This window comes from Nilaparvata lugens, chromosome 5, assembly GCF_014356525.2.
Source record: "Nilaparvata lugens isolate BPH chromosome 5, ASM1435652v1, whole genome shotgun sequence".
Taxonomy (NCBI): Eukaryota; Metazoa; Arthropoda; class Insecta; order Hemiptera; family Delphacidae; genus Nilaparvata; species Nilaparvata lugens.
This window is the reverse complement of record NC_052508.1, coordinates 68,835,103-68,847,244: the sequence shown is the minus strand read 5'-3', so window position 1 is coordinate 68,847,244 and position 12,142 is coordinate 68,835,103. Positions and strand designations below refer to the sequence as shown.

Sequence of the window (12,142 nt, the reverse complement as noted above, 5' to 3'; positions counted from 1 at the left end):
TTTCTAATAATATAAGGAAATATTATATATGGTATATGCAAACTGAAATTATAGATTAGCTACATTATAGGAAACTAGTATCCGCACCTTGTATTAAAATTGGAGAATGATGTTCAATATGGAAATGGATGTGAATTATATATATATAAGACTGTATTATATGGTCAAATAATGAAATAAACCACTATCGAAATGACTTATTCAAATTATTGATTGCGCGAAGAATATCAATAATATATTATTAGAAACTTTAAGCAGAAGAAATCCTTGTATGAATATATTTAAGCAACACGGCTTTTTCAGTTGAATCGATCTCCTATCAAGGATTGCAGAATAGGTAATCTCATAAACTTATTCAATCTGTCTCAAAACAACTTTCAGATTTCGACTTAATAATCATGCTGATTTAGACATACCGGTACGTTTCTGATAATTTGATTTCCTAATCCAGAGTCACCGGTATAGACCTATCAATTTTGAATGTAGGCCTACCTGTGAAGCTGTAGGCCTATCATTATTTTATCATAATTGAATTTCCTATAGTGAGGTCCACGTTATAATGGCAGTGAATAAAGATAGGAGATCAACGTTGCCGATCCTCTGTCTTGTCAATGCCCTCTATAGACGGTAGCTGATACAGGTTTATTGATTGACTGTTCATTTGAAATAATCAATTGTATGTTAGTAAGCAAGAAATTATATTTTTCAATAATTTAATAATGAATTTTCATAATTAAGATGAATATTTTGTTAATTAATAATTTACTCTACATTGTTAAAGATGATCTGGCAACAGATCGAAGCGAGAAAGAGATAGCGCTATCAGCTTTGTTGAATGATAAACAAGGATAGCAATACCACTGCTAATCAAACACTGCCATTATAACGTGGACCTCACTATAGTCACGGAGAAGAAAGAGTTTATCAGTATAAATTGATACTGCACGTCAGGCAAAACAATAGCCCGCAAGTTCTCTCTGATTCCTTCTACTTTGTTCTATAGTACAGAATCACAGGTATAGAATGTTGAGGTGCGTACAGACTTTCGCTCTGCTCCGCAATCGAACGTCACTCGAGCAGATCGATTGATGATCGACCGGGGAGCAAGAGTGGAACGCGAGAAGAGCTAACATCTCCCGTAACGTTCATGATCGGAGCGATTGCGGAGCGATTGCGGAGCGAGTGCGGAGCGATTGCGGAGCGAGTGCGGAGCGTGTTGGAGGCGCGTATATTTGTACGTACCTTGAGGTATATGTGTAAGGCTGACAGCATTGATATAGCTGATGCAAAAACAAAATTATTGACCGAAGTGAGGTCTAAGATTCAAGTCGACGGTTTGGCATTTCTCTTAATGTTTATATGTTGCGCATTTACGGCGAAACGCGGTAATAGATTTTCATGAAATTTGACAGGTATGTTCCTTTTTTAATTGCCCGTCGACGTATATACAAAGTTTTTGCATTTCAAGGATAATATAAAAGGAAAAAGGAGCCTCCTTCATACGCCAATATTAGAGTAAAAATCAGACTATAGAATTATTCATCATAAATCAGCTGACAAGTGATTACACAGATGTGTGGAGAAGCCAGTCTATTGCTGTATTTCCATAAGGTCTATAGTTTCAATCAGGTACTTGTGGATGAGAATACTGCGTGAGGTCTACTGTTCACAGAACTACTAGTATAAAAGGAAAAAGGAGCCTTCTTCATAAGCCAATATTAGAGTACAAATCAGACTATAGAATTATTCATCATAAATCAGCTGACAAGTTATCACACAGATGTGTGGAGAAGCCAGTCTATTGCTGTATTTCCATAAGGTCTATAGTTTCAATCAGGTACTTGTGGATGAGAATACTGCGTGAGGTCTACTGTTCACAAAACTACTAGTATTGTATATTTGATTATTATTTGCATTATGAGTATTAGGTAATAACTCACCAAAATCGGCAGGATTATGGTACTTGGGACAAGGAATGTTGATTGACTGCAGAAATTTGACCAAGTTGATGCTAGAGCCTGGTACACACATCGTCCGCCATTGATGAGGTAAACATGGTCGAACATTTCAAAGATTGTTGCGCTCGGCTGATGGATTGTGCAAATTATATTTCTTCCGCCTCTTGCCAAACATTTTAGTAGAGAAACCAGTTGAACCGTGCTTGAGCTGTCCAATCCTCTGCAAGTAGGGATAAATGCAAACTATTATTATGACATCTTGAAAGGGCTGGAAATCTTAATTTATAATCAACCTTGAGTTTGATTTTGATGAGACTCTTACAAAATTGTTGATAATTAAAATATTGTGAATTAGCATTTGTGAATACCTATTATTACAAATCTAGAAATGGCTAAAAAATCGTAATTATAATCAACCTTGAGTTTGATTTTGATGAGTCTCTTACAAAATTGTTGAAAATTAAAATATTGTGGAATAGGCTCGCATAAATGTTTATCTAGAAGTTGTAGAATACATACTCCCATGAATACAAATAGAAATAAAAATCTCAGTACCCTTTTTTGAATTATTTTATCACAACATGTTTATCACAACATTCATGCCATTTTCAAGTGAAATGGCATGAATGTTGGAAATGGCATGAATGTTGAAAATGGCATGAATGTTGAAAATGGCATGAATGTTGGAAATGGCATGAATATTGAAACATGTTGTGATAAAATAATTGAAAAAAGGGTACTGAGATTTTTATTTCTATTTGTATTAAAAGTACCCCTATACAGAAAAGAGACAATCCCATGAATACAGTATATTATACAGTATGCATACTCACAAAAGTATTGGAAATTTTTGATTAACTTTAATACTGATTAATTATTATTCTTAATAATATAATATCTATAATTATTACTCTTCAAAGCTGCAACTCCGGAGTTGTCAACTGAGTTTTCAACAAATTACGGCAATTCGTTCAGACTTGATAATGCATCAAACATGCATTTTGTATCCTGTACATTGTATAAAGCCGTCTTTACACCAGAGTTTTCATCTGAGTTTTAAAAAAATTTCGACAATCTGTTGAAAATTTCTTAAAAAGGAACCAACATTCTGTCGTCAATTTGTGGAAATCTTTAATTTGAACACAATATTTATGTACCCTACTCACAGTGTGGGTTGCATTCTTCTTCTTCTTCTTCTTCTTCTTCTTCTTCTTCTTCTTCTTCTCTTCTTCTTTTCTTCTTCTTCTTCTTCTTCATCATATTATTTTTCTTATTAATGAAAAAAAAGAGTTAGCTTAAGGCTGTGCAAAGGCTACAAATAAACGTTTTACTCGTGATATTTTTCAAAGTTTTTTAATTGTAAATCATCAAGCTATCAAAATAGGTGGAAAAATAGGTAACAACTTTTTGTTGCACTGCATTTTTAAAACAGCAACTTTAAGTACAACAACAAAAAATTGACAACTTTATTGTAGAAAGTTCATTTGTGAAGTTTGGTGTAAACAAAGCTTTTACTCGTGATATTTTTCAAAGTTTTTCGATTTGTATATCATCAAGCTATCAAAATGAAAAAGTTTTCTCAGGAAAATATTTTTTCTGATCATTACTTTTTGAGATATGAGCACCTAAAGTTTAAATCTTTGGGACAGAACATTTCAAATTCGGTAAGAGATAAATCTATGAGATTCAGAGGATAGATTCTTCATGGTATTGTTGATCTAGTAAAACAAAAATTTCTGAAAATATCAATTTTTGGAAAAGTTATTCAATTAACCAAAAATTACTCAACTAAAAGTTATTTTTAGTAAATTGAATAACTTTTTTAAAAATCGATATTTTCAGAAAATTTTTGTTTTACTAGATAAACAATACCATGAAGAATCTATCCTGTAAATCTCATGGATTTATCTCTTACCGAATTTGAAAATGTTCTGTCCAAAAAATTTAAACTTTAGGTGCTCATATCTCAAAAAGTAATGATCAGAAAAAATATTTTCCTGAGAAAACTTTTTCATTTTGATAGCTTGATGATATACAAATCGAAAAACTTTGAAAAATATCACGAGTAAAAGCTTTGTTTACACCAAACTTCACAAATGAACTTTCTACAATAAAGTTGTCAATTTTTTGTTGTTGTTCTTAAAGTTGCTGTTTTAAAAATGCAGTGCAACAAAAAGTTGTTACCTATTTTTTCACCCAGAGATTGTGGTCTCTTGTAGAGGGCGAACATTTTTGTTGGCAACTTCCTTACACTGAATGGGAACAAAACATTTGTTGAAAACAAGGATCTTTATAAGTTGAGGACATAATGTTGCTGTGCTTCTCAAGAAATGGGCAAAAAATGTCGAAAACTCAGTTGGCTGGTTGACTTGACCGGGTCAGTGAAAACTCAATTATAATTTATTAGCACTAGCTTGTGAATGAAACTGCGCATGAGGCTTGAATTCTGCTCTATAGTAGCCTATAGGTATAATATATAGGCAACGTTAATATAGACAGACTAACTCCTATCTACTAACTTGGATTAGTAACTTGCGAAACAATGAATCGCTAACCGCAGAAAGGAAACATGACCAACTTTTTCAAAAAATGTTTTTTTTTTCATTAAATCAACTATTTAATTCAAGATACATCGTTTACTGTAGAAAGGAAACATGTCCAACAGAAAGCATTGTAATGGCGACGTTTTGAATATATCGTTTACTGCGCAGGTATAGGTTTAGGTTTTTTTCAAGTTTTTTGTCTCTCACGTAAAATAATAAACTGGCAACATGTTGCCTTTCTGCGGTTAGCGATTTATGTACTCACGTCGTTGGTTCATCTAGAAACATGATCGGAGGATTGTCTACAAGTTCCAGAGCAATCGACAACCTTTTCTTCTGGCCTCCCGATAATCTGCCACACCGTGTGTACTTACAACCCATCAGACCAATTGTCTCCAAAATATCGTCAATCTGGAACATATTAAAAAATCCACGCTGTTCATTCCTATTACTTATAAAAAAAAATCAAATGGAATACATCCATTGAACGCCCTTCAGCAGCCTGTACGCAAGTACAATAATAGCATCAACTGAACGTCCACTAGCCCACCAGCTGTCGTGGGAACACGGAATTGGAAATGCCATAAGTACATTATTTGAGTTCCGGACATTCTCATTTCCACGTTCCCATAGCAGCTTCATTAGTTGCTACTAGTTAGCTACTTATTAGCTACTTTATTAGTTGCTACTTAGTTGCTACAGCCTGCCCTGTATGCAGGCTGCCTATCTTGAATGGATCAGGTTCCAATGCTTGGGAACTCTACACAATGTCTATAAGGTTCATGAATAATCAAACTCTTTAAAATGTGCTGACTATCAGATAATATGTAATTTTCAACAACTTGTACGTTTACAATATAAACATATTTTCCCTTGAAAACCACTAAATTATAATAATTTATTATGTAATAATGTGATAGAACTGATTATACATCCTGAAACAGAACGGATATCCTTTCATAAAATCGATGAAAAAGGATAGATTGTACAACACGCCAAAGAAGATTGTTGTGCATTGTAGTAGTAATTCAATTCAATTGAAGTGGACGAAAATTGTTTTTTCCCTATCATATTTCTATAGAATGAGCAATTTGTTCAGCTCGAAATACCTTTTTCCCCTTCAATGTCGAAAGATTCAATAAAGTTGTTCAATTCTTTGAAGAAGTCAGTCATTCAAAAGCTGCGTTTACACCGAAGTTAATAACAAAATGTTAATAACTTGATCCTTATGGATTCTATTAGATTGAACGGAACTTGACAAACACATATGTTCATCATGTGTATGATAACTTATGCTCAATCTAATAGAATCTATAAGGATTAAGTTATTAACATTTTGTTATTAACTTTGGTGTAAACGCAGCTTGACCTTCACACTTCTTAAAAATGACTTGAAAGTTGTAAAAAATGTGTGAAAATAAAAATACCTTATATGATATCATGTTCATATACAATTCTCTTTTATATTTATCTTAAATATCGTCCCCTGATCAATCTATGAATAACTAAAGAGTTGAACACTACACTCGTACTTACAATAAGTATCTTCGATTTCTGTGATATAGCTGGACTCAATTTTAAATCTGCAGCCATCGACATAATTTCAAAAACTGAGAACAGAGGGTTCAGTTGATCATCTTGCATGATGTAACATGACTGTTTTGTGTTGACGCCATCTTTGAAATAGTTTTCTATTTTTCCAGCTCCGCTCGTTGTTATTGTACCAGTCATGCCTTGTTTCCTGTAAAATTAATAATGGAATAAATATGATTCAATTGAGACGATGTTATAAATGACATAATGTTATATGAATATCAAATTCAATTCATGAAACAGTGATATCACTGAATTGATAAGTATATAGTCTAGGCAAACGTTGACTTGTGGGGTTCTTTGAACCTTTTTTTTCACATTCAAATTGAGTTTATTCACAGAAATCATTACAAATACAGTACACATGTATAAATACTATTAATACTTGTGAATTTTCCCCACATAGACAAGTCTGTGTGTGGGGAAAGAGTTCTAATGAAAAACAATTGATAGATCCTTTGGATCCTTGAATCCATCCCTTCAAAACAATAAACAATAAGCAAACTATAAAAGCAAATATTTCAGTGATGAATTGTCTTTTTTAGTTAGGGCTACTCCTGAATAGAAATAACAAATAAAAATCGAAGTACTTTTTTTAAATGGTTTACTTGCGTCATGTCGTAAGTAAACAATTTTAAAAAAGGGTTCTTCGATTTCTATTTGTTATTTCTATTCAGTGATGAACTATATATTTCATTTTTTCAAAAACACTGAATACGGTACTCTAATGTAACTCATGTAAATCAAATATGAATTTGGGATGCGATTAATTTCTTACTTGCGCTGATAATCTAACGATAAGAGAAGTTGAGATTCATGCGCCTGCTATACCCGTTGTAAGGGTGACCACTTTGAGCCGCCTCCTCTGTATATCATTATGGCGAGACCATATTAGGCGATTTTTCAGGCGTTTCTAAACGATCGCCAGGGCAGGAAGCTCTCCGATTGGCTGATTATCAGCTGATTTTCTAACGCCAACCCAATCAGCCAATCGGAGAGCTTCCTGGCCTGCCGCCTCGTCTGAAAAAACGCCTAATATGGTTTCTCCCAACTCATATGAATTTCTAGTTTTGAAAAATAATTCATATCTGTGAGTTTCTCACAAATGTTTGTCTAGTCTAGAGTATTCAACTATTAGGCTGGTCACACACTGATTTGTCAAGACAAGACTAGTCACGTTTAGTTACAATACTTCACATAGTTGCTTATGAAGCAACTCACACCGATTAGTCATTGCAATATTAGACATGTCTTCATAAGCAACTATGTGGAGTATTGTGACTAAACGTCGTGTCGTCTTGTCTTGAATAACTAGTGTGTGCCTAGCCTTATAGTAGATGTGTTGAGTTCATATTTCTACATGAAAATATTCCACTTTTATAGTTTTGATCTTATCATATTGCCTTTTGTGACTTATTTATGAGGAAAAACTCTATTCCTATCATTCTATGTAGGCTTCTGTTCAATACTATAAGACGACAGAGCGATCATTTAGTTGCTTATGGAGTCATGTCTAATTGCAATGACTAATCAGCGTGAGTTGCGTCATAAGCAACAATGTGAAGTATTGTGACTAAACGTGACTAGTCTTGTCTTGACTAATCGGTGTGTGACGAGTTGAGAATGATCGATGTTTGTACTCAGTGGTCGCGCTGATGAGCTACCCTATCGATCAGATAAGTTGAGAATCATGCGCCTGGTACTCCCTTTGGAAGGGTGACCGCTTGAGCCAACTGAATATGATGATTCATGAGTTGTAAAAATCGTTTCTCGGTGGTTCGGAACCCACCTTCAGCTGTAGGTCCCCTCATCGTCAACGGTATCATTAACCACGTACAAACCTAGAGCTCATTTGAGCATCATTATGAGTGAAAAACTGACATGTCAACTCGAACAAGTATCTGATGTCACCTGTTTGAAATGTTAACAAACTCAGTTCACGTTTGAATTTGTATTCCATATGATAATCTTTCCATCTGTTGAAAATTATTTTTTTTCAATCAAAAATATTATAATTTCTTCAGCAATATTTAGTTTATTTGATAATTTTTTAATCACCAATCAAATTGGCTTTTTCAAACGTGACAATATTGATACTGATGGGTACGCATCATAAAAAATCTGGTGTGGCGCACTCACACAACTTTCCTTGCCGTTATGAAAATTGATCACCTGACGCTAGTGTTCCCGCGCATCTCAAGTCTACTATTCAAATATTTGAGCCAGCTGGTGACAGGGCAATAACGCTGGAGACACACGTGAGGTCTGCTATCTCTTCATAGTGAATGATTTATAGAATCAACAATAATTTGCAATTGAATAATCACATTTTCTCGAATTTAAAGCTTATTTTCAATTTTAGGTGAAAATTTACTGAACATTAATTGTAGAGATTTCATGCTCAATCTTCTCCACTTGATTTTTTTTTGTTTCAATTGTATCTGAAGCCTGATAATTGGGAATCTATCTGCATTGATGGCGGAGCTTCTGAAATTTTTACAGATATGGGACTTGTGGCAGTTGATAGAGCTATCGATGACTATTAAGGTATGAATTTGATCAAAATCGCTGGAGCCGTTTCCGAGAAATTCACGAAAAACCCTGTTTTTGACAACATTTTCGCCATTTTAGCCGCCATCTTGAATTGCATTTGATCATACACTCACACAACACACACACCACACACACCCACACACACACACACACAACACACACACACACACACACCCACACACACACACACACCCACACACACACACACACACACCACACACACCACACACCACACACACACCACACACACACACACACACACCACACACACACACACACACACACACACACACACACACACACACACACACACACACACACACACACACACACACACACACACACACACACCACACACACCCACACACACACACACACACACAACCCACACCACACACACACCACACACAACACACACCCAACACACACACACACACACACACACACACACACACACACACACCCACACACACCACCCACACCCACACACACCACACACACACACCACACACACACACACACCCACACAACACACACACACCACACACACACACCACACCACCCACACACACACACCCACACAAACACACACACACACACACACACCAACACACACAACAGACCAAGACCCAAAAACAGTTTTTGGACTCAGGGGACCTTGAACGTATAGAAATTTAGAAATTGGGGTACCTTAATTTTTTTTCGGAAAGCAATACTTTCCTTACCTATGGTAATAGGGCAAGGAAAGTAAAAATATTGAATCCCTACCTTATAGAAATAGACACGGCCAGACATCTGTGTAATGCATGCAATGAATAATCCACTTGTCAGCTGATTTATTATGAATAATTCTATAGTCTGATTGATCCTATCTTCAAAGTAGATGATATATAATATATAGTGATATCAGAGTATGGAGAAATTCCTTTTGTTTTCATATTATCCTTAAAATGCAAAATTTCAAAAAAACCTTGTGTATACATCGATGCGCAGTTGAAAAAGGAATATTTCTGCCAAATCTCATCGAATTCTACCAACGCGTTTGGCCGTAATCGCGTTACATACAGACAGACAAAAGAAAATCCGAGTTAAAACACAGACCTTACTACGTTCCGTCAATTACTGTTTTTGCTGATAATCTCAATTTTTTCAATGCAATAATGTTTCATTCTTCTATCAACACATTTTCTACATTCATTGAGCTAAAATTTCATTCTCTTACAAGGTAATGATGAGTAATAATAGGCCTGCTAAAGCAACTGTATCCCCATTAGCAATTGAATGCATTGTATTCAAATTGCAATTAGCATAATATACCTCATGCTTCTAAATCAACTTCTTTATCTAACGTGTATTCTCACTGGTGATGATTTGATCGGTCAGAAAATTATTATCGATAAATTCGAATTGATTCTGACATGAATAAAAGATGATGGTGACAATGCTGATATGAAAATATGATAGTAGAGTTGGAATGATTGATTGCATTTGAGACATGGCTCAGTGTCTAGAACAGTGGTCGCCAAACAGCGATCGCGAGCTACCGATAGCTCGTGGGGTAGTTTTTGGTAGCTCACAGAAATGCTTGAGTTGGCAACCAATATTTGGCCTCAAGCCCCCAAAGAGAAATATTCAAATATTATTCAAGTTGCATCAAGGTTGAAAGCTATGTTCAGCTCCAACTACGTGTGTGAAGCATCTTTTTCAAGTATGAAATTCATAAAAAAATCTATATAAGAACAGACTGACTGATGAACATTTGGGCAACTGTATCAGAATGGCGGCTACAACATATACTCCAAACATCTAATAAATACTTGATGACCAAGAAGAGTTCCACTGCTCTCATTGAAATGTACATATCAACTTTTGTTATACTTTTTTCTATGAGATAAGTAGATTTCAACACTAGAAATGTATCTCTATACGCAATAAAAGAGTGAAAAATTTCATTTTGCGTACCGTTCTTTCTCCAGTCTAATATTGCTTGGTAGCTCACTAGAAGATTATAAATGATATTCTAGCTCACAGGCTCATCAGTTTGGCGACCATTGGTCTAGAATATTGTATGTTCTTCAGGAGACTACTTCTCCGGAAATAATAGATTGAAATAAACGTTATTAAAGATCCAAAACTGTGTCAACGAGTATCGTATTGGTGATTTATAACTTTAGATTCTACATATTTTACCGTTTCATGGTTTATATGAATTTTTGAGTTCCAAAAAATAAAGAAATAAACTAAATAATTGATGATCTCATATAAGGAGGGTGCGTCATTATACAGCTAAAACAACACCATAGATAGCTAGAACAACACCATATACAGCTAGAACAACACCATATATAGCTAGAACAACACCATAATTATACAACTAGAACAACACCATTTATATAGCTAGAACAACACCATATACAGCTAGAACAACACTATTTATATAGCTAGAACAACACCATATAATGATGGCTTACGAACATTTGATACCTTCAACGCTTGAGCTGCTAAATACGACCAGAACAATCGCTCGGGAGAAAGGATATCGCTTTGTGTGGGTACGTGATGGTAATATTCTTGTCAAAAAAGACGAAACCAGTAAGAATGTTTTACATATTAAAAGTGATGTGGACCTTTCTAAGATGTAAGTACTAAAGACGTGTTTAACAATGAACAGTAAAATAATTTTATTATGGACATTTTTGAAAATTTAGATGAATTCGATGAAGTTGAGACATATGTTTGAATACTCTAATGATTATTACAATATTATTTCTAATCAACCCAGTGTAATTTTGATATAATCATAGTAATATCAGATTCATTGGGAAGAATTTAGACGAGTTCTGTTTAGAATTTGCTAATGTATTGGCCATTTATAGACATGATTGTATTATCTGAGACGGGTCACCAAGGTGTTAGGCCCTTAGGGTGTGATATACCGGTTTTAATCAGTACTATTCAATGAATCACACAAATAGAAATGGGGGTGTAGTATTTACTTGAAAAAAGATTATGATCATGTTCATGTGCGGAATGCACAATAGTTGGGCTAGTTGTCTCGTGATATAGCTGAAAATTTTTGAGGAGGAGTGGGTTATTGTTGTGCTTACAGATCACCTAATGATAATTGCCAGGACTTGTTAACTCTTTAGCTGAGCTGCTTCGAATTTAAATTTAGGAAAACATATTATATTTGTAGGAGATATAAATATTGATATCTTGAATAAAATAGAAATAACATCCACACTGAATCTTATTTGAATTTATTGAACGAAAATGGGCTATATCTTATGTAATTGTTTTACAAGGGTTCCTTTCAGGGAACACCTTCGTGTTTAGATCATTATTTCGGTAATTGTTCACACTAATAAGCACATTGAACCCATGGTATTGAAGACTTGTATAACTGATCACTATGTTACTTCTCTTAGGGTTCGTTGTGAAATAGACTTGACTAACAATGCTGCTCAGTTGCCACTTGTTGCCACCAGGCAGATG

General features: G+C 34.8%; 1 protein-coding gene across 1 annotated transcript in view; it reads right to left on the bottom strand.

The window, feature by feature from the left end:
• The window catches only part of LOC111056073 (ATP-binding cassette sub-family G member 4), a 144,681-nt gene that overhangs the window by 53,756 nt on the left and 78,783 nt on the right, over positions 1-12,142 (bottom strand). Inside the window, 4 exon segments of the mRNA XM_039429590.1 lie at positions 1,941-2,021; positions 2,024-2,178; positions 4,767-4,912; positions 6,038-6,242. Coding sequence (XP_039285524.1) covers positions 1,941-2,021; positions 2,024-2,178; positions 4,767-4,912; positions 6,038-6,242 — 587 coding nt within the window.